At 37.2% G+C, this 26,435-nt stretch overlaps 1 protein-coding gene across 1 annotated transcript; it reads left to right on the top strand.

Annotated features, from left to right (window-relative positions):
• The first annotated feature begins 7,299 nt into the window (after positions 1-7,299).
• Positions 7,300-25,408, top strand: LOC103496764 (hydroxyacylglutathione hydrolase cytoplasmic). Its single transcript, XM_008458751.3, has 7 exons — positions 7,300-7,535; positions 7,683-7,805; positions 7,950-8,111; positions 9,337-9,415; positions 10,135-10,248; positions 24,412-24,588; positions 25,075-25,408. The coding sequence occupies exons 1-7, from the start codon at positions 7,489-7,491 to the stop codon at positions 25,147-25,149; spliced, it is 777 nt and encodes a 258-aa protein (XP_008456973.2). The 5' UTR covers positions 7,300-7,488; the 3' UTR covers positions 25,150-25,408.
• The last annotated feature ends 1,027 nt before the right edge of the window (positions 25,409-26,435 follow it).

Here is a 26,435-nt window from a genome sequence, read left to right on the forward strand (position 1 = left end):
CCTACTAAGTTCAACTAATTGTCAGTGGAATATTAGGTGTTGAGTTTTTATGAACAAATTACATGCAAAAATGCATGTAATTTGTTTATAAATAGGCACCTTTTCAATTCGAAAAAAACTTTTAGCCTTTTTTGATATTTTGACTTATTAGAAATTATTCCTAAATTTTTCTCTCTTTAAAAAATCTCATCCCTAAATCTCACCTTCCAATTTCCATCTCTTTCTCAATTTCCTTCACTTAACGGGTTCCATAACCCAGTTCTAAGTCAGAAAAATAGCGGGTCAACACTAGTGGTGGTCCCGGTTCATGTTCGTGAAGAGATATCAAGGATCGAGAGGCTTCAAATGTGAGCCTTTCTTTAACCCTAATTTCGTTTAATTATGATGGTTTTAATGCATGTTAATATCTAATTAGTTAGATCTATCTAGAGTAAATTTCAATTCTTTCTTTCGTTGTGCATGTCTCAATTTCCATTAGATGCTTATGGTTCTGTCTCGTAAATATCGTATAATGGGACAAGGACATAGTAACCATCCTGTTGATTCTTTTTGGTATAGCAACTAAAAGAGAAAATTTGAGTTAAAACTATTCGAGTTTGATAAACTACTTATTTTAAAGAGTTAACTTTAAAAGATTTACGATTTCAAAATCATGTTTTATAAAATTGTCACTAAGTCTTTTGACTTAGCCTTTCCTAATGATTTTCCACTTTTCAAGTACAAATTGTGCATCTCTAAGTGCCAAGCTTATTGCTGCTAGGCCAATCAATTATAAGGAGTTGTTTAAATATTTTAAGTTTATTGTTGGAATTAGTGAGTTACTCTATTAAAATTTGTTATGGGTTTATAAATCTAAATTGTTAAATATGATTGTATGATTGTTTTACTAAATGGGTTGCACTAAAGTTTTATAAATTGTATTATTTTGCTTCCGCATTTGTATTATGGGTGTAATTGGATCGGGTCGATTTTCCTTTAAATTCGACCCATCCCAAAATGTGTGGTTTATTTATTAACAGAGTCCAACCCAACCTGACGCGCATTCAGGTCGGGTCGGTTTTTTTTTTTTTTTTAATGCAGACAAATTAGCATAACAATGGTAGACTGATTTTGGTATTCTTCTTTAACAATATTAGGATTCTTTTCTATACTTTTTCAATTATCATCATTGAAGCTCAAAAATTCAAATAGTAAAAAAAGCATATAAGCAGAAAATAAGACAAAAGGTTAAAATTTTCCAAAAGAACCCTCATTCATGAATGTGAACTGTTCAGAAAGAGGCAAAAAAATTAGTAGAGGAATTTCAAATGAAAATAGCCTATCCTCTAATATTGCAAATGTGATTCTTAAACTACAACAATGTAACATCACAATATAATTAGATTCAACAACAATACACATATACCAAAGGATTCAGACATGTACCTATTTAACCTCACCCAAAAGTTAATCAATTTTTCTAACTCTAACATTCAAAATAATAATTATTTCACTTCATTTATGTTCAACCATTAACAACATTTTCAACACCTTGCTTTCCTCCAAATACCTTTTGCCAAACCTTCATCCTCTTAAATGAACCATACAAACATATTCCTAAATTTAGTCACTCAAATCAAACCATTTCAGCTATTAAAGACAACTCAAATCTCAATCCACAAAATCAAAATCAAAGAGAACCCAGAAACAACAAACACAAGAGATCATAAATTAGAAAAACCAAGTAATAACCATCATAGTCAGAAAGCAAAAGACAATTTTGAAACAGGATATTAAAATTGAACTCCACCCATTATCATCCACATATATATCAGCTTTCTCCCTCTTTGGTATTTGTTCATCAACAGTTCTCTCTTGTTTGGTTCACAAATTATATTGAAGTAGCTCCCTAACCTTCTACTCCTCAAAGAAGCAGCTCCAAAATTCTCCTTGTTCTCTATGGCAAAACCCTTACGGGTTTTGATCAATAAAATAAGTAAATTATCAAGCAAATTCCAAACATATAAAGAACTTGAGGATTCAACACTATTAGAGGAAAATCACAAAAGAAAAAAAAAGTATTCTCAGTTTACATAAATCATACATCAATTTCTCTTTTGCCTACAATTGCTTCTGTTAATGTGCTTCAAGACTCTAAAAAAAATAAGATTCAATACTTAACACGTTAAGAATTTAAAACAAAAAAATGTAAATAAAGATTTGAAAGTAGGGATTTAGACCGTAGAGTCATTATTCAGATTCTCAAATGCAGCTTCCATCTCCTTTCTTATGTTTATGAATTCTAGATCAAAATGACAAATTGTTAGCTTAGATGGGATAATTTAAAATTTTAAATGCATACTGTTGAAAACAACATTACCTTCATCAATTTCTTCAGCCCCGTCAGTTTTTTTAGTCAAGTCACCCAAATGTTTATATTGAATCCAATTCTGAGCACAAATGAGTGCCTCTGTAGTTTGAGGAGTTAATGAACTTCAAAAAGAATCTAACACCCATCCTCTAGTGCTAAAGGTTGACTCAAAAAGCACAGTTGATATAGGAATACTGTAGATGTCCCTAGCTACTTGGCTAATTAATGATCTTAAATTGAGAGGAATTCACCTTCTACCAATTTAGTAAATCTAAATATTCATCTTCTATGCAAGTCTCATCTAGATAATGAGTCAACTCTATTTTAGCATCATCTAGACATGTTTTTTTACTTTGTTTAAATCTATCATGAATAGCATCACGTGCCTCATAAAATCCACTAGATGAGATAGAAGGTAAGTACTTTGACTTTGAAAGCCAAATCCTTCGATTAGGTGTATATGATTGTATTTGTGAATATTTTTCTTTTGACATTCTCATATAATAATCATCACACAATCGACGAAATGCTTATTTAACCTTATTCGCCCATTTTTTTGCACAGTCTTCCTCCAAAAATTCATTAAAACAATAATTCACATAAGTCAACTTGTACCTAGAGTCAAAAACTACAAAAACATATAATAATAAATTGGTCTTCTCACTTGTAGTTATACCTCAATACTTGTTGAATTTTATCTACATGCTTAATGTCATTTGACTTAATAATGTATTTTCATATAACAAGTATTCACAAATTATTTCTTGGATCAAACAATGTTTGTGAAAAATTATGTTTAAAGTCATAGACATAGATGCAGAAAATTTCATTGTTACCTCAGAAAAAGTCTTTAGGAACTTTTACAAACACTTTTTGCATTATCCCAATCTTCAGCAGTAGGAATATCATCCTTTGGCAAATAACTAGGGTCATGCTCATCTAATCTTTCAAACGTCTTTTGACACTTAATTGCTCCATCCAACATAGTGAAAGTAGAATTCCATCATGTTGGAACATCCATCGTAAGATAACTTTTTGTTGGCATCTTATATTCTTTAACAAAATCATTAAATATTTGCAGTCTAGTAGGAGATGACCTAACATACTTCATAACATTTCTGATTCGAATGATAGACACATGCAAATCTTTTAAGGCATCGCTAACAATTAAATTAAAAATATGGCACAACATCTAACGTGAATAAATTCATCATCCAACACCAACCCATTTCTGCCTCTAAATTTCTTAACCAAGTAAGTAATGGCTACATCATTTGAACTTGCATTATCTACTGTTACAGTAAAGAGTCTATTAATACTCCAACCTTCTAGGCACTTTTCAATGGCTCTACCTATTGTATCTCCTTTGTGATTAGCTATTTGACAAAAGTTCAAAATTCTTTTGTGCAAGTTCCAATCATCATAAATGAAATGAGCCTTTATAAACCATATAATTAATATTCTGCACAAAAGTCCATGTATTTGTTGTTAAGCAAACTCTTTGGCCACTTCGAGTTAATGCATTTATAACTTTTTTTCTCCAACATATACATTTGAAAACAATCCTTTGCAATGGTTACTCTTGATGGAATTACAAACTTAGGATTTAATGCCCGACAAAATTGATGAAACCCTTCACTTTCTACAAACTTAAATGACAATTCATCCAAGATAATCATACTAGCAAGCATTGTTCTACAATTTTATTTAGTGAAGGATGTAGCCATCAAACTACTTTCAGAAACTCTCTCCCCTTCAACATTATCTTCCAATGGATTTGCATACTTATTACATTTCTCTAAATGTCTTTTTAGATTAGTTGTATCATTCTTTTGGAATCACAAGCAAATGAAATCCCACTATGTTTACAAGCAACCCTAGGATATTTAGAATCACATCCTTCTACTTTTATTTAATGTTTCCATACTAATGGTGGTGGTTTAACCAGTTTTCTCTTTCCTAACACTGACTAGAAAAACTTTGTTTTGAAGTCTCGTCTATAGAGAATGAAATCATCCTAATAATCATCAAACAAAACACACAAACAATACACAAATTTTAACTAATAATCATCAAAGAAAACAACAAGGAAGACAAAGCATTGGATTGGAAACATTATTAATTAGAAACCACCCTAGTAACCATACTTACATAATAACTACTAGTAATCACACTTACACAATAACTACTAGTAACTTCCTAATTATCTAACTACCCTTATATCCCTAACTCTATACTAATATAATTACCTTTATACAAGATAAACCCATGTATACTATTCTAGGTATCTAACAAATCATTAAGAATGGAGCGCAAGGAAAACTCTTTGTTAGTGAAGTTTACACTTATCCCAAGATTTGTGGCTAGTTATAAAGAACTCTAGTAGAATACACAAGACCATATTAATCAAAATAGGTTCTTCTGATCATGTTAGATACTTCAAGCTTAGTTTAAATATTATATTCTTGAGTTTTTGCACCTTAGTATCAACTTACGTCTGCTGCAAGTTTCAAATATCTTATGATTCAATTTGATCATTTATCTGCCTATATCTTCTGGTTCAATTTGATAATTTATGTGCCTATGTTCAGAATCTTTTTGGTTAAGAACTCTTTGTGATAATGGATTGTTTGTATAAACCTAATTTACTCATTAGCTTTTCACTAGTCTTCCCAAAAACGAAAAATATACTAGAACTTGATCCTTTATTTGTTGATCATTATTTGGCAAAAGATGAACGACATAAAAATTGGAAAAAAAAAAAAAATCTGATGTGATTCTACTGTCCTTCTTTATTGACTCTTTATTCAAAATCCTCTAATTCACTCCATTTTTTAGTAAGCAAACCAAATCGAATTAAACTATCCTAAACAAACAAGATGATCCAAAACCAATAACAATTTGGGCGTCCTACAATTCGACTTCTAAATATACGAAGGACTAAACAAAGAAACAAACTAATCCTAAAATTTACATAAAAACATCATAATATTTACATAAAAAATACTGTAAAATCGTTAAATACCTCCAAAGTTTCAACCAATGCTGAAGTTTACCATAAAAACGAAATCCACGTCAGAGGCTACCAAGGAGAGGAGACTGATGGATAATGAGAAGACCCATGAAGGAGAATGAAGATGAACGAAGGAGAATATCGGATAATGAAGAGGAGATCCATGAATCACAGAGAATGAATGAAGGAGACCCACGTGAATTAAATAGAACGAAGGAGAATGAAGAGAAAGGATGAATACTTCTTTTCTTTAATTTTAACCTAATCGGGTGAATCAAACTCAAATCGAAACTGGTTTAGTTCGATTATGTTTGGTACCATTGTCTTTTAAACCGATCAAACCTGAACCAAACGAATCGGTACGGTTTTTTGCACCCCTAATTTATATCATGTGAAAGGTTTTAAGTTAAGGGTCAGCTAGTGTCGTTTAGAGGGAATGATATTGGTTGACTTCATGTCGTCTCTTGGATCAAGAGTAGGAGATTCGGGAGGGGTGTGACGAAATCAACCCCGAGATTGTCCTACAGATGGCATGTAAAATGCATCATATCTCGGGACTCCTTCTACAAACTCGAGAAAAATGTCTCTTGAGATTCTTCTTCTACACAGCCCCAAATTGATGAAATGACTGAGATTCTTTGAAAGACACCACATGCATTAACTGAAACTAATGTTGTACATCTAAAAAACTACATCACGCCACCAACTAAAAAGTTTTCCATTTGCCTGATTTCAAACTAAAAACAAAAGACTTAAACGATAAACTAAAAACTAAACCACAAACAATGAAATCGTTAAAAGTGCACCTTGAGAGATTTAAGAGAGTAAATGAGTTCACATAGTTTTTTGAAGGAAAAATCACTAAAACAAGTTGGATTGTAGGAGCGAAATTGTTCACTCCTTAACCGAAATTAGCAAAATGTTTGGAGTTTAGCGTTTTTAGAGAATATGTAACGTTATGAATAATAAGGGTATTTTGGTAATTTGATATATTCCTTTATTTTCAAATTTTTAATAAAAAACACACATCTTGGTGACACACTCGACTGAAAAGGACCAAGATATTTCCTTGAAAGATTTTTTTTTTTAAAATTGGGAAAGAATCTTGGGGTCGATCTCGATCGAGATTGATCGAGAAAAATAGAATTACGAGTTTTCTAAAACTGTGCTTTTGAAATATCACACCAAAAAAGCGTTATTTCTCAAAATTTCCCAAGTTTATATGTGGGGGTTATTGCGAGTTAGCTTTTGATGGGTTTGCTTTTGGGTGTTTGTATATAGGTTTGAAATGTACCTTTAATGTCGATTTTTGAAGAAAGGTACCTTTATTGTTTAAAATTGACATTGTACCTTCATATTTGATTTCAGTTTAAAATTGATATTAATTATCCGCATTTTAAAAACCAACATCAAACATCCATGTTCATTTCTTTTCAAATTTAAGCTTGAGGATGACTTCGTGAAACTTTTTGAGCAAACACGTTTATCGGTTGTTCAAAGTAAATCACCTTCACAAATTTAAGCTTGAGGACGACTTTGTGAAATTTCGGCAAGCAAAAATCAGACAAATCTCTTCAATCTTTTTTGAGCAAACACACTTTATCTCTGCTGAAATGAGCACAAGGTTTAGGGTTTTGAGAATATCTAGCATTTAGGCTTTCAATGGTATTTTGGTCATTTGAGAATACCATTTATTTTGAAATTTTAAAACAAAAACCTACCATCTTGGTGACGATCATTTAGGCCGAGATGTATTGAAAAATTATGTTAAAATGAGTTTTTCAAATTTGATTAGAACCTCGTGTTGAGGTCGACCGAAATTGACCGAGAAAAATAAATTTACGAATTTTTTTTCAAAATGTGCTACTTTTAAAATATAAAACTAAATGGGTTACTTCTCAAAAGCTAACCGAAACTATTAGTTATATTGCGGAAATATCAATTTCGCCCAATTTTAGTCATCCAGAGCCTGACTCATCGAATTTAGGAGATTCTAGACGTTGCATTCAGGAGATTTTTATCCGTTGTCGCCGACTCTCTTTACTGATCTACATTGTACTTCATTGCTGAACTCAACGAGTCAACTCAATCGTTTCTAGATTTGGAAGAATCTGCTTCAGCGACGATGAAAATCCATTACATTCGTTGCTTGGAAGACAACTACTCTTACCTGTATCTTCTAATCAAATCCCCATATTCATTTCTTCCGTCATTTTTCACTTCTGCTACTCTAGTCTGAAGTCGCTGTTGGTTTGCATATTTTTATTTTGTGTAGTATGAATGTAACTTTTTGATTGTTGGATTCTGGGTGGATCTCAGGATCATTGATGAGAGCACTAAAGAAGCTGCGGTTGTTGACCCTGTAGAGCCAGAGAAGATTGTGAATGTTGCTAATGAACATGGCGTTCATCTCAAGCTCGTTCTTACCACTCATCATCACTGGTATGATGCCCCCTTTTCGCTCATTATTGATTACTGCCTTATTTTTCATTTCAGTGCTTCCTGTTTCTGTTAGTTTATCTTGAATTGCTGGCGGATGTTATTGGTGTTTGTGAAGTTCTTATTCACATCGCTTTTACTTTTTAGGGATCATTCAGGGGGCAATGAGAAAATAAAGCAGCTGGTTCCTGGAATTAAAGTATATGGTGGTTCCATTGATAAGGTTAAGGGTTGTACTGATGCAGTGGAAAATGGTGATAAGATAGCTCTTGGTGCTGATGTTGTTATATTGTCTCTTCATACACCTTGGTATATTTCATTCTTTCTATGTAGATTATTCCATCCTGAAAGAGACAAAATCATGTCATGATTCTTCTGAGTTATATAGATTGTTCCTTAATTGTATTATTAGTTCGTGTGTACCCTGATTTTCTCTACTCCCTATCATTTTCTGCCATAGTCTTTGTGTTTTTAGTTGTAAACATCATGGGTTGTCCTAGTGTGAAAAAAGGAGACATAGTCTCAATAACTAATTAAAAGGTCACGGGTTCAATCCATGGTGACCACCTACCTAGTAATTAATTTTCTATTAGTTTCCTTGACACTCAAATGCTATAGGGTCAGGCGGGTTGGCCCGTGAGATCAGTTGAGGTACGCGTAAGCTGGTCTGAACACTCATAGATATAAAAGAAAAACAAGTATGCTTTCTTCCCAAGTGTTCAATCTAGATATGTCATAACAGCAGTTGTATATATAGGAAATATATAGGAAATGAAGGTTTTGCTCATGCATTTACATGGGTGTCGAGTTGGATCTATTGTAAAGCAACAAACAACAAACAAAGTAACATCCACAGTTACAGTTACTACATGTTGAGGGTGGCGATGCTTTGCTAGCGAGGAGGGATGTATAAGATATTTAGTTAATCAGCAGCAGTATTTTTGGCAGAGAGCCTTGGTATCTTGAAGTTTGTGAGTCTGCATATTGTTTATATTTTTCATATTAATGCAAAAGGTTACTTGAAACATAAGGGGGCACGTTGAGATATTGAGAATCCCACATTGGAAAGACCAAGGGGACTCACACTCTTTACAAGTTCGATCGGTCACTCCTTTTGTTGCAAATTGGTTTTGAGATGGAATCTCATACTATCAAATAGAAACCTATCACTATTAGGCAAAATAAGTAGGAAAGAGTGTGGATTCTTTTTTAAATATCCAATAAATTTTATTCATTTTTTCACCTTCTCTGCCGAGTTAGCATTCCAACTGCTGATTATAACTCATAAACTTTTTGCTGGACGTCGATGAAATCAAATCTTGGCTTTGTTAGAACTGAACTTGTTTTTATTGGACAACTGCCTATAAAATATATGTAAGATTGCTCTTTATCTGAAGTCGGTTGTTTCTTTTAACAACCTTTCGCTCATATTTGGGTGGGAGATAGAGAAGAATAATTTGCCTTATCTATATTAAATGTTATTTTCCACCGAACGATTGTTCTTGATTTTCTTTGATTGGCTCTCTGTCATCAGCCACACCAAAGGGCATATAAGTTATTATGTCTCTGGCAAAGAGGGTGAGGACCCAGCTGTATTCACCGGTGATACACTGGTAAGTCGACATGTAAAGCATTAATAATTTTTTTGTCAACTTTCTGAAAGTTTCAATGAGATACCAACAGTTCAAGATATTGTTTTCATTTTGTCCATTTTGAATTAAGAGAAGGATGGAGTAGAGGATTTAGACTTATAAACTACTTTGCCAAAACTCACAAGTCTTGCAAATTTGCATAAACTTAGCCATGTAATTACTCTTCGGGATTTTCTATATCCAAATTGGCGTATAGTGCCTGAAAGAGTATGAAGTCTTTGCTCCTCTATGATGCCTCTGTCTCCACTAGACTCTAGAAGTGTGCAGGGGGGTGTAAGACTTTCCTTGCCAAGGGAGATAAAGTTTCAGGGTACATTTGATGATTTTATGAGATGCTAATCAGCCACCCTTTAACTAAGACATTTTCGAGCAATTCCTACTCACCACATTAGAAGACTCTTTAGAAAGTCTAGGTCTGGTAGTTAGTCAAGAGATCAACTTGATAGTGGTAGTACTGTACTGATTTATGATCTGTGAATTTCCTTTCTCTCTGATGGGGAGTCATTTCTTACAATAAATGGTTCCAGTTTTGGGTATCATGTATCCATTAGCGTTTAATCTTCTGTCAGAACAATACAAGTCAGTAAATAACTCTTTTATTTCCTTTGGGTACTTGATTCTCATGCAGTTGTTTCTTACTATATAATATGTTGCATCTTAACTTCGGTTTCTTTGTGTAGTTTGTTGCTGGATGCGGTAAGTTTTTTGAGGGAACAGCAGAGCAGATGTATCAATCTCTATGCGTCACATTGGGTTCATTGCCAAAGCAAACACGTGTGTACTGCGGCCATGAGGTAATTAATTATCTGACTCTTATTCATTTTCTTCCCTGTTCAGGGGTTTTTATGGTCATAATTACTTCTTGTGATTTATTTTGAGTTTATTTTGTTTGTAGACTCCATTTTGAGGGCGTTCTTTTTGTTTGACTTTCCTTTTGTACTTCAATTCATCTTAATATTTATATTTTGGATATTCATGAAGAAATAATTGTTATGATTATGACTATTAGTTATTTATTATTAATTTTTTTGGAGAAGTTTTTCGGGTAGTTTTTTGAAAAGAAAGAGATCTCGTTATTAATAGATAAAAGAGAAATGAGCTCAAAGTACAAGAGGGTTATACAAGAGCTACAAAAAAACTAGGAATCACAACAGTCGCATCCAGACATCTCAACTAGGTTAACACACCATAGCGACCTCAATCATTTCCTCAAGAATAAAAGCAAAATGGAGAAAAAAAACTCAATACTAAGCCATGATAATGGATTTTTACTAGGTCATGACTGATAAATAGTTTAGAACAATAAAGAGTAACCATAAGGAAGAGAAAAGAAAGTAAAAACAGAATAAAACAAGAGCAACAGAATTAGATTGGAAAAATAAAAGCTCTCCAAGTTAAGTTGAGATCTTGGATTCTGTAGCTTCCGAAAAGATTTGAGATGTTGCACCAGGAGGTATTTCTGTGTGCTATATCAAAACGATGAAAACAGCCCATTGATTTATCATGAAAGACGCCGGTTCCTCTCAAACCAAATTTCTGCCAAAATAGCTTTAACCACATAATAGAACTATGCTTTCTGATATGAATTTCGATCTTTATTTGTATAGTAAATATATTATAGTGGAAACGAATTGAGGCACACAGCTCTCTTGTACTTCTGTCTTTCAAGAAGTAACAATAGCAACAAACAAAACTAACAATTTCATAATCCCTCTCCCGCCCAAACACTCCTATTTCTACTTAAAGCTAACCGACTTAACTACTAACTTCACATGTGTGAAAGGTGTGACTTTTATTTCTTTCTTCTACTATAACAAAACCTAATAGGGGTCTAACATTACTCCCCCTCTCCAAATTCACCTTGTCCTCAAGGCGAAGATCTGGATAGAGTCGTTGCATTTCATCATAGGCTTCCCAGGTGGCTTCATGCCTCGGCAACCCCTCCCAGCTGATCAATATTTCCCACTGCCCAGCCTTATTCTTTTGATAATCAAGAACTTCTTCAGGTTGACTTCCATTCATAATTTTCATTGACATACTGGATAGTAGGCTGAACATTCATGTGCTCTCCCACCAACTTCTTTAGTTGAGACACATGGAAAATAGGATGAACGGTCGTATTAGCCGGTAGTTCAAGCTTATAAGCCACAGTGCCAATTCTCTCCAAAATTTTATAAGGCCCATACAATCTGGGAGAGCTTTTCATTTCATTTCCTTTTCAAAGACAATTGCTAGGGTCTAATTTTTAAGAACACATAATTCCCCACACAAAATTCCACATCTCTTCTTTTGTGATCAACATAGCTCTTCATTTGTTCTTGAGCTAAACGTAAGTGTTCTCATAAAGCTCCCAAAACAACATCCCTCTCTTTTAGCAGCTCATCCAGCGTAGAGTTCGTTGTTTCAGCATCACCATAAGATAATAGAGGTGGAGGTTTACGCCCATACACGACCTAAAAGGAAGATACACCTAGGGCCCTTTGGAAAGTGGTATTATACCAATATTCTACCCAAGGCAACCACTTCACCCATTCTTTAGGTTTTTGTTAGGATACCAACTGGTTCCTTAACCTCTATTAATTTCTAAATCAAAATACAGCTCAAAGACACCACAATTTCAAGATAACAGTTGGGTAAACACAACTATAATTACCAACAACATGGTAAACAACAACATTCACAATAATAAAAACAACAGATCAAGTTAACGATCTGGGAAACCAAAACAATGAACAACCAACAATGCAAATGCAACCAAGAACGAAGGAACCTGGACTCTATCTTCTTCCTCGCAAGGAAGAACTATAGCCTCTCTCTTCTTCACTAAGAAATTTCCTTACCCCCTTTTGCTACCCCCTGCTCCTTTTAATTTCCCACTACTAACTAACTGTGGTCCCCACCTACTAGTCCCCGATCTCCTTGCTTTCCTTCCCAGTTCCACGTGCATCCTCTTCATTGGCTTCATGGCTATTTTCCCCACTTTTACGTGTTTCTCCCTCACTGGCTTCATGTATTTTCTTATTCCTCCTATTATACGTGAATATGATTGGGGGCCTAGCATCACTCTCCTCTTCTAAATCCTCCACCTTGTCCTCAAGGTGGAATTCCGGGAACTGGTACTTCATGTCGGAGCAGTTCTCTCAGGTGACTTCGTGCGGCGACAATCCCTTCTAACTAATTAATGCTTCCTATTCCTTTGTTACCGGATTCTTGCGATAACTGTATACTTCTTCTGGTTGTGTGATCCACTTGTGATTTTCATTCACATAAGGATCAAGTTGTTGAACCGACTCCCTATTCCTCACTGCCTTCTTAAGTTGCGACACATGAAAAACAGAGTCAAACTTGGAAGTTCCTGCTTATACGCAACTTCTCCAATTCTTTCTAATATTTGATGTGGCCCAAAGTACTTCGGTGATAGCTTTTCATTTCGTTTCTTTCTTAGGGTAACCTGTCGGTGTGGTCAGATTTTTAGAAATACAAAGTCCCCTTCATGGAATTCCACCTCTCTTCTTTTCAAGTTCGCTTGTTCCTTCATTCTTTCTCGAGCTAGTCTCAAGTGCTTTTTCAGCGCTCCCAGCACCACATCCCTCTTCTTCAACTGCTGGTCAAGTGTGGAGTTTGGTGTTTCCATGTCTCTATATTGGATCAAGGGTGGGGGAAGTCTACCATATACGGCTTGGAAGGGGGTAATCCATATTGAGCTGTTGTAGGTGGTGTTGTACCAATACTCTGCCCAGTGTATCCATTGGCTCCACTCATTCGGTTTTTCCCCATAGAAACACCTCAGATAGGCCTCCACGCTCTTGTTCACCACCTTGGTCTGCCCATCCGATTGGGGGTGGTATAATAAACATTGGTTCAACTTGGTACCAGCTAACCGAAACATCTCTTTCCAAAAATGGCCGAGGAAGACGTTGTCCCTGTCTGAGACTATAGATTTAGGATAACCATGGAGTTCAACAACTTCTTTGATAAAGACTTCAGCAATGACCTTGGCTGTGTAGAGGTGTTTAAATAGCAGGAAGTGTGCATACTTACTCAGCCAATGAGGATCACATCCCAACCCTTTGATTTTGGTAACCCTTCAATAAAGTCAATTGATACATCACTCTATATCGCATCAGGAATCTCTAAAGGCATTAGCAACCTGGTTGGAGACAATGCTGAGGACTTGTTTCTCTGGCATATTACACATTCATCACAATATTTCTTTATGTCTTTCATCATCCCTTTCCAATACAACTCACTGGTAACTCTCTTATAGGTCCTTAGAAAACCCGAATGTCTTCCAAATACTGAAGCATGATATGTATGCATAATGGTTGGTAGCAAAGAAGATGAGCTCGAAGTCACTAATTTGCCTTTGAACTTTAGCACCCCTTGATGAAGGGTATAATGTGGTATCTCTAGCTTTTGCTCTTCCATCACCCTTATGATCTTATGTAACCTCGGATCCCTGTTCACTTCTTCTCTAATGATGGCCAAATCTAATAATGCTGGTGTCGTGAGTTGGTTCAAATGCACGTTAGGTGGAATTCTCGACAAGGCATCAGCGGCTTTATTTTCTAAACCCGGTTGGTAAACTACATCAAAGGAATACCCCAAGAACTTGGCAATCCATTCCTGATATTGGGGTTGTATCACCCACTGCTCCAACAGGAATTTTAGTGACCTTTGATTCGTTTTCACTGTAAACTTTCTCCCCAACAAATAAGGACGCCACCTTTGGACTGCGATTACCACCGCAATTAACTCTCTTTCGTACACCGGTCGTGTCCTATCCCACATACACAACGTCTTGCTGAAGTAAGCTATTGGCGATCGACCTTGAGTTAACATTGCCCCCACTCCGAATCCCGAAGCATTCAACTCAATTTCAAACGGCAAGTTGAAGTCAGGCATGGCTAATACCGGAAGTGTCATCATGGCCATTTCAAGCCTTTCAAACGCTGTCTCTGCTTCCTCACTCCATCGGTATGCACCTGTCTTTAGTAATTGAGTCAGGGGAGCTGCCATGGTGCCATAGTTTTTCACGAATCGTCGGTAGTACCCCGTGAGTCCCAGGGATCCTCGAATTTCTCACACTTTGGTAGGGACCGGCCATTCTCTGATAGCCCTAATCTTTTTTGGGTCTACCTCAATGCCTTTTTCCGATATGAAGTGGCCCAAGTACCTAATCTGCGGCTTCGCATACATTTTTCCAAGTTCGCGTACAATTCATTTTTTTTCAACAGTTCTAAGACAACTTCCAAATGCTGCACTTTTCATCTACCCCGTTATTGTACACAAAAATATCGTCGAAGAAAACAAGGACAAACCTTCGCAGATACGGCTTGAACACTTGATTCATCAAAGCTTGGAAGGTCGAGGCGGCGTTAGTCAATTTGAACGGCATCACTAGGAATTCGTAGTAGCCTTCGTGAGTCCGGAAGGCTGTTTTTTCAATATCATCAGGGCACTTTCGTATTTGGTGGTAACCGGTCTTGAGGTCAATCTTGGAGAACATGTTAGCTTCATTTAATTCATCAAATAGCTCCTCTATGACCGGAATGGGGAATTTGTCAGGGATGGTCACATTATTCAGAGCTTGGTAATCTACACAGAACTGCTAGCTCCCGTCTTTCTTCCTCACCAACCACACCAGGTTGGAATAGGGGCTCTTGCTAGGTCGGATGATGCCTGATGATAGCATCTCATCTACCAGTCATTCCATCTCTTCATTTTGATGGTGTGCATACCTATAGGGTCTTACGTTCACCGGGTCAGTTCCACTTTTCAGATATATATGATAGTCGATGCTGTGCTGAGGGGGTAGCTTCTCTGGCCATTCAAACGCACTAGCGAATTCCTTCAGAAGGGCGGCCATTGGAGTAACTTCTGGTGATAGTAGCTCTTCTTCCTGTTCTTCCTCCCTCATTGGCTTGCCTTCCGTGGCGTGACATTCCACTAGGAATCCCTGGTCTTCCACTTCCCACGAATTCACTAGATTCTTTAGACTGAGCCACGTTTTAGTGAGGCTCGGATCCCCTTTGATCGTTATCTCCTTGCCTTGGTGATAGAAAGACAACAACAAATTTTTCCAATCTACTTCGGTCACCCTGAGGGAGTGTAGCCATTGCATTCCAAGGATTATATCCACTCCCCCCAATTCCAAGGATAGGAAGCTATCGTTCACCTTCCATTCTCCCACCCAAACCTCCACATCATTGCACACTCCTTTACCTTTTACTGCCGTCCCCGAGCCTAAGATCACTCAAAATTAGGGGTTTCATGTAGTGCCAGCCCCAACTTGGTCACTAACTTAGCAATGAAGTTATAGGTCGCCCCACAATCGATTAGTATCACCACTTCTTCCTCCCCAATCTTCCCCTTGACTTTCATGGTTCCCAGGTTGGTCAAGCCTACTACAGAGTTGATGGACAACTCAATGTTCAGATTTTCCACGTTATGGACTTCCACTTGCTTAATCTCTGCCTTAGCTTCGAAGAACTCTTCCTCCACAATCTCTAGTTCCTCTCCTCCTTCTTTGACCAGCAGCATTCGGAGCTCCTTGTTCTCCTTGGTCTTGCATCTATAGCTGGCAGAATATTTTTCCCACAGTGAAAAAACATAATCCCTTCTCTCTTTGGGCCTGAAATTCGGCGTCCATTAGTTGTTTAGTAGGCCTATCCCGACGGTTATCTCCCGCCACCACTTCCCTCAGAGTGATCGTCCGCATCCGCCAGTTACCCATAATCGTTACTTCTTTTGCGGCTGTTGTGACCACGTTCTTGGCCTGTTGATTCTTGTATATGGGGCCTTGATGCCATACGCGCTGATCAGCCCACACTCTTTTCAGACCAGTTCTCTATTCTCATTCTTTAATGCCAACTTCATCATTTGGGCTAGCCTAACGGGTTCTAGCGTTTCTACTTCGGATTTCAGCCATAGATTTTGTCCGTTCATGAATGTCTCCTCCAACATTACTGTGGGTAAGAAAGCCACTGGAGCTAGCAGCTTGTCGAAACGGTTTCGGTATTCCTCAACAGTCGTCTCCTGTTTGATAGTTAAGAACCTGCCTACTAACATACCATCGTGTATTGCTTGGAACCACACTAACATCTTCTATTTCAAATCATCCCATCCTTTGAATGCTTCACGAGGGTACCAGTCAAGAGCTAGTCCATTGAAACTTATCTGAGCCACTGTGAGTTTCTCTGAGTTCGACAGATTATGTATTTTGAAGTAACGATCCGGTCGAAAAAGCCATGAGTTAGGGTCCGTTCCATAAAAAATCGGCTTCTCAATCTTTTTGAACTTGCTACGGTCCAATGCTCGTTCTTCCTTTGTTTTAACTTCCTCTTTCGATTCCAACGATGTCACGGGTATAACGGATTCCGCCTTCGTAACTTGGTTGGTCGACCCCTCCTCTGTTTCTTTCCGGTTGAGTCGTCTCTGATAATCCCTTCAATGTACTTCAGGATCACTTGTTGTTGCTGATACTGTTTGTCAATCTGGGAGTTTATCTCAGTGATGTTCTTTGACAACAACGCTATGTTTTCTTTGATTATCGACTGTCTCTGCATTCCTTGTTCCACTACCTCTAATCTCTCTTCGACCATTCTTGCCATTGTCGTGCGCTTGCCCAGGTTTCAGGCTCTGATACCAAATGTTAGGATACCAACTGGTTCCTTAACCTCTAATATCTAAATCAAAGTACAACTTAAAGACACCACAACTTCAAGATAACAGTCAGGAAAACAAAACTATAATTACCAACCACACGGTAAACAACAACGTTCAGAATAATAAAAACAACAGATCAAGTTAACGATTTGGGAAACCAAAACAACAAACAACCAACAATGCAAACGCAATCAAGAACGAAGGAACCTGGACTCTGTCTTCTTCCTCGCAAGGAAAAACTAAAGCCTCTTTGTTCTTCACCCCAAAATTTCCGTACCCCCTTATGTTACCCCTTGCCCCTTTTAATTTCTCGCTACTAACTTGGGGTCCCCACCTACTGGTCCCCGATCTCCTTGCTTTCTTCCCCACTTCCACGTGCATCCTCTTTATTGGTTTCATGGCTATTCTCCCCACTTCCACGTGTTTCCCCCTCACTGGCTTCATGTATTTTCTTATTCCTCCTATTATTCGTGAATAAGATTGGGGCCTAGCAGTTTCTCACTGCAGAAACACCTCAGGTACGTCTCTACCCCTCTGTTTACAACCTCTATCTAGCCGTCTAATTGCGGGTGGTAGGCAGTACTTTTATTCAATTTAGTACCCGACAATTTAAACATCTCTTTCCAAAAATGGTCGAGGAAGATTTTATTCCTATCTGAAACAATAGACGAGGGAAAACCATGAAGTCTAACAATCTCTTTCACAAATAATTCTGCCACTGCCTTTGCTTTATAAGGATGTTTAAGAGGTAGGAAATGACCATACTTACTTAAGTGATCAACCACAATCAGTATCACTTCAAATCCGTTAGTTTTTGGCAAACCATCCATGAAATGCATGGAAATGTCACTCCATATTGATTGTGGAATCTCTAATAGAACCAACAAACCAGCTGGAGACAAGGCGAAGGTCTTATTTCGTTGACACATTAAACACTCCTCACATTGTTTCTTTATATCCACTTTCATCCCTTCCCAATATAACTCACTAACCACCCTCTTATAGGTTCTTAAAAATCGTGAATGATCACCAACAACTGAATCATGATAAGTATTTAGGATTGCAGGAATTAGATCTGAATTCTTTGCAAGAACTAATTGATCCTTGTACTTCAACATACCGTTCTGAATGGATTATTTACTCTCCTTCTGTTCTTCAGACTCGTTTAAATCAATTATCACTTTTTGGAGTTTCGAATCACTTTCTACTTCTTCTTTAATAATGTTCAAATCAACTGTAACCAGTATTGATATGCCAAAAAATTGCACATCTGTTGGTTTCCTCGAGAGGGCATTTGTGGTTTTGTTCTCAAGCCCAGGCTTATAGATCACCTTAAAGGAGTACCCCAAAAGCTTCGCTATCCACTTTTGGTACTGAGGTTGGATGACTCTTTGCTCCAACGAAAACTTCAATGATCTTTGATCTGTTTTTACAAAAAATTTACCTCCCAACAAATACGGTCTCCATCTTTGAACAACCAAAACCACGACCATCAATTCTCTCTTGTACATTGGCCGAGCCCTGTTTTTCAAAGCTAATGTGTGGTTGTAGTATGCTATTGGTCTCTTAGACTGAATTAAGACCACGCCCACATCATAACCAGATGCATCTGTCTCATTTTTAAATGGTTGGTTAAAATTTGGCAGCGCTAAAACAGGAAGAGACATCATTGCTTGCTTCAATTTTTCAAAAGCTTCTTCAGCCTCTTCATTCCGCTTAAACCCTCCCTTCTTAAGCAACTGTGATAATATAGCGCTGCTATGGAACCATACCCCTGCACAAAGCGTTTGTAATAGCCAGTTAGCCCAAGAAATCCCCTGACTTCTCTAATATTGGTAGGCTTTGGCCAATCAACTATAAATTTTATCTTCTCTAGATCAACTTCCACACCTTCCCGAAATAAAATGGCCCAAATACTCTATCTTGGACAGAGCAAAACTGCATTTTTTCTTGTTTGCATACAGCTCATGCTTCCTCAGGATTGATAAAACTAATCACATATGATCCACATTTTCATTCACATTTTGCTGTAAATCAGTATGTCATCAAAAAATACTAGGACAAACTTTCTCAAATAGGGCTTGAAAATTGCATTCATCAATGCTTGGAACATGGCTGGTGCATTAGTTAGCCCAAAGGGCATAACTAAGAACTCATAGTGGCCTTCATGAGTTCTAAAGGCAGTTTTCTCGATGTCCTCATCAACCATTCTGATTTGATGATACTCGGATTTCAAGTCAATATTCGAAAATAAAGATGCACTGCGTAGTTCATCAAACAACTCCTCCACTACCGAAATTGGAAATTTATAAGGAATAGTGGAACTATTTACAGTGCTATAGTCAACGCAGGAACGCCAGCTATCATCCTTTTTCTTAACCAAAAGTACAAGGCTGGTACTGGGCCGAATGACTCCTGACGCTAGCATTTCCCTTACCAATTTTTCCATGTCCTCTTTTTGATGATATCCATATTGATAAGGTCTAACATTAATGGGATCAGTCCCTTTTTTAAGTGTATCTGATGTTCAATGTCTCTTTTGAAGTGGATTTGATGTTCAATGTCTCTTTTGGACGGTAACTTATCTGGCCATTCAAAGACGTCTATAAACTGATCCAGGACTGAAAGCATAGGGTTGGCTTCTTTTGGATTCTCATCAATCTTACAGCATTCGTTTCTGATTAACCCTTCAACTTCTACTGCTCAACATTCAATTAGAAAACCTTCCTCTTTCTCACCCCATGACTTAATCGTATTCTTCAAACTCATCCTTGCCTTGGTAATACTTGGGTCTCCCTTGATGTTCAATGTCTCTTCTGGGCCGCGGCTTATCTGGCCATTCAAAGACGTCTGTAAACTGATCCAGGATTGAAAGCACAGGGTTGGGTTCTTCTGGATATCAACCTTACAGCATTCGTTTTTGATTATCCCTTCAACTTCTATTGCTAGGCATTCAATCAGAAAACCTTCATCTTTCTCACCCCATGACTTAATCATATTCTTCAAACTCACCCTTGCCTTAGTAAGACTTCCTTGATGCAAACTTGTTTCCCTTGGAATGAAAATGACAGTGTCAAGTTTTTCCAATCCACTACTGTCACCCCTAAGGAATATAGCCACTGCATCCCTAATATTACGTCAACACCCCAAGTTCTAATGGCAAGGAGTTTTCAACTAGACTAACTGTGCTACCTCCATCATTTCGGCAAGTCCTTTCGGACGACAGAAGGCTACTTTTGCTTTGATCCAGGGAAAAAGTCCATTCATAATCGTTTCTTCCACTACTCTTTCCAGAAGATCTGATAGTGGTGCTACTCATTTGTCAAACAAATTTCTATACTCTTCTATGATTGTTTCTTGTTTAATCTATAAAAATCTACCACAAATCGATCATTCTCTAGTAGATCTGAATCGAATTAACATTCTTTCTTTTAAGTTTGACTAGCTCACAAATTTATCTCTTTCCTCTTGTGATCGATGCCAGTTCAGGGCTGGTCCATCAAAACTTATTGTCGAAACTAATAATTTTTCAAATTCAGAGAGTTTATGGATCTAGAAATACTTCTCAGCGTGGAGTAACCATGAATCAGGATCTTCTCTATTGAAAACAGGCATTTCGACCTTCTTAAATTTGTACCGATCTGCTACATTCTCATCGTTATCAGATTTCTTCTCATTTCGATCCTTTCCGATATTTCAGTCTGTTTTGCTAACTCGGCTGGAGGTTGCTTTGTTTTCTTTCCCTTTCGCCGTCGTAGAATCAAGTATTACCGATTCCATCAGTCGTTCGCTTCTCATCGAACATTCTTTCGCATTCAACTCCATCAACATCAGAAGAAGTTGTTGTTGCTTCTCCGATTGCAGTCGCATCAATTCGAAATTCTTCGCAATCTCACTCAAACTTGCTTTGATCGTCGGCATTTTACTCATCTCCTTCTTTAAACCAGTGATTTCCTGATCAAAAACCTCTAATCGTTCTTCTATCCTTGTCTGAACCATGGCGGAAAGTCCTTCCAGAATCGTGCCCGGATACCAAAATGTATGAATTTCGATCTTTATTTGTATAGTAAATCTATTAAAGTAGAAACGAATTGAGGAAATCTCAATTCTACACACAGCTCTCTTGTTCTTCTGTCTTTCAAGAAGTAACAATAGCAACAAACACAACTAACAATTTCATAATCCCTCTCCTGCCCAAACAGACTCCTATTTCTACTTAAAGCTAACCGACTTATCTACTAACTTCACACGTGTGAAAGGTGTAACTTTTATTTCTTTCTTCTACTATAACAGAACCTAATAGGGGTCTGACATTATTCCCCCCCCCCCCCCCAAATTCACCTTGTCCTCAAGGTGAAGATCTGGATAGAGTCATTGCATTTCATCATAGGCTCCTCAGGTGACTTCATGCCTTGGCAACCCCTCCCAGCTGATCAATATTTCCCACTGCCCAACCTTATTCTTCTGATAATCAAGAACTGGGTCCAGATTTTCCATTTTTGATTTTTGGATCATAACCACATCCGGTTGATGGCTTTTTATGAACTTCTTGAGAGTAGAACGCTTGGATGGGTCTTTTAGGCCTCTTGTATTCCAAGAAATGGTTTTCATGATAGAAAAATCCGAGCATATGCTTTACAATGATTTGCTCACACAACACAATTTCACAATCATTGATAATGGGCAACAATTCCTTTGGAATTTCTGCTGGCTTGACGGGGGATCAGCAAGGAATATTACTAAAACCACCACATTCCACTTTGAAAAGGGAGATCAGGTCCACTGCTTCAATTTCAAAATTTGTTTTGTCTTCTGGAATTTGTGTTATCTGAGAGAATCTTCACCGCTGATATTATAAGGGGAGATAATTTTTGTATCTCTTCACTGCTGACACTATGAGGGGAGATAATTTTTGTATTTGAGAGCTTTTGTACAGATTCAACTGACTGGCATGGAGACCCTCATATTAAGGTGATTTTAGTGTTAGGATTTGTGAAGCTTGAGTAATTAAAACAAATAGGAGCTGGACGGGAGATACTGACCTGATTTTATCTGAGACTGTTTGAAGTTTGGAGGTACAATTTCCAAAAGATCCCGATTTTTCTTTGATAAAGAAGGCTTGCTTGGCTGATTCTTTTTGAGCGTCTTCTTTCAGATTTTTGAAGGAGCATATTGCAAGTGATTCAGACTTCAGCGATGCAGTCCAAGCATTATCAAATGATGTTTGTTTTCTAATGAACTGTTTCAACGGAATTCTTGGGGAAATTTTTTTCTTCTTTCCTTTGCTTGATCTGTGATTGTTTGGGGTTGACATCAGTAGTGGAAGAAAAGGCGGCGCCAACTAGATGAGCGACTTTGTTGGAGGGATCTTTGGGATTCTTGTGTGAGCTGGCAAGTATAGCCGAATCACTTGAGGCAGTTGAGAGCCTCCCTTCACTTGGCTCTTCAGATTTCTGCTTTTTGAAAATAGTGGGGTCCGCCAACTTCAAGAAACAGTTGTCAGTTATGGGCACGGTGAAATTAATTAAATGTGATTGTTCGTCTAACTGCTCCTTCAATGCTGTGTTTGCATGCCTATTCGTCTCCTTCCCCTTCTCTGGCGCCGGCAACTGGTTGGGAATTTGCTGCAAGGCTTCAAACGGGTTTCTTTCTACTGATAATGTCCCAATGGTGGATTTTGGAATGTTTAGGACCGTTTGGAATCTCGTAAGGTCTACCTTTACATCATATAATGCTGTTCTGATGCGCAAGAGGTCTGTGGGATTTTCAAAATCATCGACCCCTAATGTTTTTTTTATGAACTTCGGCGGATTCATCTGTTCTCTCCCTAAAGTGCAGAAAAATGTTTCCTCTTCTCGGGTCTTTGATTTCTATCATTGAAGGAATATAGCCACATAGGTTTCTTTTGACCTTGATTCTTGCTTCTCTACAGTTTAAGAGATTGATAGTCTTCTGAGACAATGGACTCAAGAGCCCCAAAGTGATCTCCAATAACCTCAAAGGTTCTTCTACTCGAGTAATCTAAAGGAAGATTACTGATTTTTAGCCAACCTCCAAATCTTTTTGTGACTGCTAGTCTGTTATATTTATTTTTATCCCATTTTTCAAATTTAAGGTGAAAAGAACCCATCAATTGCCAAACTCCTCCTCCTCTTATGTGTTCCTTGATTGAGCCTCGATCCAAACTGATTAGAGAATTTTCATCAAACGAAGGGTTTATCACAACCTTAAATTTGAATAATTGTCTCCACCATTTTAGGAATTCTTCTCCAATCATCAAAAGCAAATAGCTTAGTCACAGTCCACAACTGTTCGAAGTTAGTTGGAGCTACCTCCAAATTCTTGATTACCTAGTGCACCTGGTTTTGTGCCTTAGTGTGCTATATGCATAGGGATGCCCAGACTTTTTTTAATTTCGTTGGAATAACTGAATTTGACCTTTTCTGCATAGCTTTGCTTTTCAATCATTTTCGGAGATGGGGTCTTGAGTGCATTGCCGGCAAACCACATGATATAGTCCATTCTTTCGATGATCTTACCCATCTAATTGCGAAATAACAACCAGCCTTGTTGCCGTTTTCCTGAGCATACCCTTAAATTGAAATGACTCTCAACATAAGGCCAGTTATCGCAACTAAGGATCCAACGTGACTTTGCTTGGAACTTCCAAATCTTCAGCCTTCCTCTGTCAGTGTCACTGAATTTGTTAAAGTAGCTATCCACTAGTGTTCTTAGTAGTTCGGAAGTAGTAGTCAGAATCCAACGAAGTTGGTTATCTGAGACAGATAAGATTCTTTTGGCTTCCACATCTTTAATGTGACAACTGCCCTCTTCTTTCCATATGCAATAATGTGACAGCATTTAGTTTGCAGCCGACGACTTTTCCATCCTATTTATTGAGACTTGTTGGAGTAGTCAAGAGTGTGGCTGTGAACTAGATTTGGGGAGGAGAGAGGGGAGAGAGAAAACTTACCTTTTTTATAGGGCAATTAAGCGCATGTAGAGCGATGAAAATTAGTTTTCATTCTTGTTTCCACTAATTTGATCAATTATCCTTGACAAAGTTGTGTCTTTATTCCTCTTTTAATAACATTATGTGTACAATTCTTGGTCTGAATGCTGTTAAAAGTGGTATTTATTGTACAGATTTCTTAAAAGTGATACTTGGTGTAATGATTTCTTGGTTGGAAAGAGCCTAACTTTTTTTTTTTTTTCAGTGAGTCACATTTGATTTGAATTTCTGAACGTTTTGTTTTTGATGTAATACTAAAAGTTCTCTCTTTATACAGTACACAGTGAAGAACTTGCAGTTTGCTCTGACAGTTGAACCAGACAACGAGAAGATAAAAGGTAAGTTGTTGTGGGCTCAGGGCCAGCGACAAGCTGGACAAGCCACCGTTCCTTCTACCATTGAAGAAGAAATGGAGACAAATCCTTTCATGCGAGTTGATCTTCCACAAATTCAGGTACTCCTAATATTAAAGGTTCCAAGTCTTTTACAGAATAAGTTTACAGTATTGTAGGCATTGCTTTTTAATGTGTGAGGTTGGTCAAGAATGATTGGGTAATTTGACGAGTGAGTTATGAATAGTGTTGCCTCATGGAAATAGAGCTTTATTCAGATATAGTTCAGCAAGAACAACACGTATTCTTTCAGTAGCAATTCCATCATATCCCACATTTCCCGCAATTTTGAACTCCACCTCTGATTTCTTTTCAACTAGCGTACAGATTCCAGAAATGGGCTTACATGCTTTGAAGTCTTATCTCACAGACCAACCGAAACCATATCTTTGCCCTTCGAACTCTGATTTGTAATGTTCCCAGAGAAATCTCTAATGAATGATAGAACAAGATCCATTTTAACATCATATCTCAAGATCTTTGCATAGTTCAATTCACTTGATATGATGACGACGTATCAACATGTTTTGGTGGTTTTACTATTGCAGGAGAAGGTAGGTAATCATTCTCCAGTTGAAGCTATTAGAGAAATCAGGCGGCTTAAGGACAACTGGAAGGGTTAAGTTGACTGATACCAAACGCATGTCATAGTTTGGGGTTGCAATCTCTTGTACGCAGGTATAGCACTTCGTAATATCAATAATAAAGCTTAAAAACATTGCGGATGATTGTGGTCTTAATTTGGGGACACAATCCCTAGAAATTAAAGCTTGCGTGGGTTGCCTATACACTGAATACAAGGTGCATGTGCAACCCTATCTCTCTCAAATGTAGTAGTCAAACTTTATTTCTTTTAAATGTAGTAGCTAACATTATGTTTCACTTTTTTTTATGGTGTTAAGAGTCTTGTACGAATTAGTGGACGTTTCTTTGATTCGTCAGTTGGGGGTTTCTTAGCCGACATGGTAAAAGTTTGGAATGTCATTTTGTAAAATGGTGGGGTCTTCATCTTCCACAGTTCAAATGAGTGGGTGTAACACGTAAAAAATCTCTACTTTAAAGGAGCCGAAGGTAGGCAAAGGATAAAAGTTCTTTGTGATGTACATGCAAAATAACATCTTTTTAATTTATTTACTTTAAGTTCAAGGTTCGAATATCTATCTATCCACATATAGTGAATTAAAAAATAAAAAAGCAAAGCGGAGGATAAAATGCAGTTTTGGTTTTTAAGGTTTGAAATGGATGTTTATATTGCCTTTACCGATATAAAACACAAATTTTAATATGTGATCTAAAACTTAGAAGATCAATGAGAACAATAATATGACAGTGAGAAACAATGAGAAGAGAAAATATGAAAAGATTATGTAAAGAGACTTTTATTTTCACTTGCGAAAGATATTTATAGTGGTGTAATGAGTTGGAATTATTGAAGAAGATGGAGGAGAGTCGGTGGAGAATTAATCCTCACCATCCATTTGAGAAAGAGGAAGAATAACTTACTGGGAAAAATAGAGTAATTATGAAAATCTAACCCAATATTTTACGACACTCCTTTAGATTTTCGTCGTATGCCTCATTAGAACTTTACTAGGAGAAATACTAGCAAATGAAAAAGACTACTGGAAAATTCTAGTCAAGGAAAAAAGGAGTACAATATTTTTCTCTGTTTTCATAAAAACATCACTTAAAATTTTTGAATGGTTGCATTTCAATGTTGTATATCAATTCGACAAATGTTGCAGCAGATGATACTTTTGCGAATAAGTTAGAAAATTTATTAGTGATGAGTGTAGAAGAGTTCTGATGGAATATGTTTTGTCTATCTTTTTTAGTATATTCTTATTTGAGCTATGCATGTCGTATTGTCTCTATACAATATTGTTGGAGGAATTTTGTTAGAAGACAA

Source organism: Cucumis melo, chromosome 10 (assembly GCF_025177605.1).
Source record: "Cucumis melo cultivar AY chromosome 10, USDA_Cmelo_AY_1.0, whole genome shotgun sequence".
NCBI lineage: Eukaryota > Viridiplantae > Streptophyta > Magnoliopsida > Cucurbitales > Cucurbitaceae > Cucumis > Cucumis melo.

Bases quoted from the DNA above. Each gene is read 5' to 3' on its own strand.
- LOC103496764 (XM_008458751.3), top strand. From the start codon at position 7,489: ATGAAAATCCATTACATTCGTTGCTTGGAAGACAACTACTCTTACCT. The intron at 8,112-9,336 runs GTATATTTCATT...CTCTGTCATCAG, and splicing joins TTGTCTCTTCATACACCTTG to CCACACCAAAGGGCATATAA. The intron at 9,416-10,134 runs GTAAGTCGACAT...TTCTTTGTGTAG, and splicing joins TATTCACCGGTGATACACTG to TTTGTTGCTGGATGCGGTAA.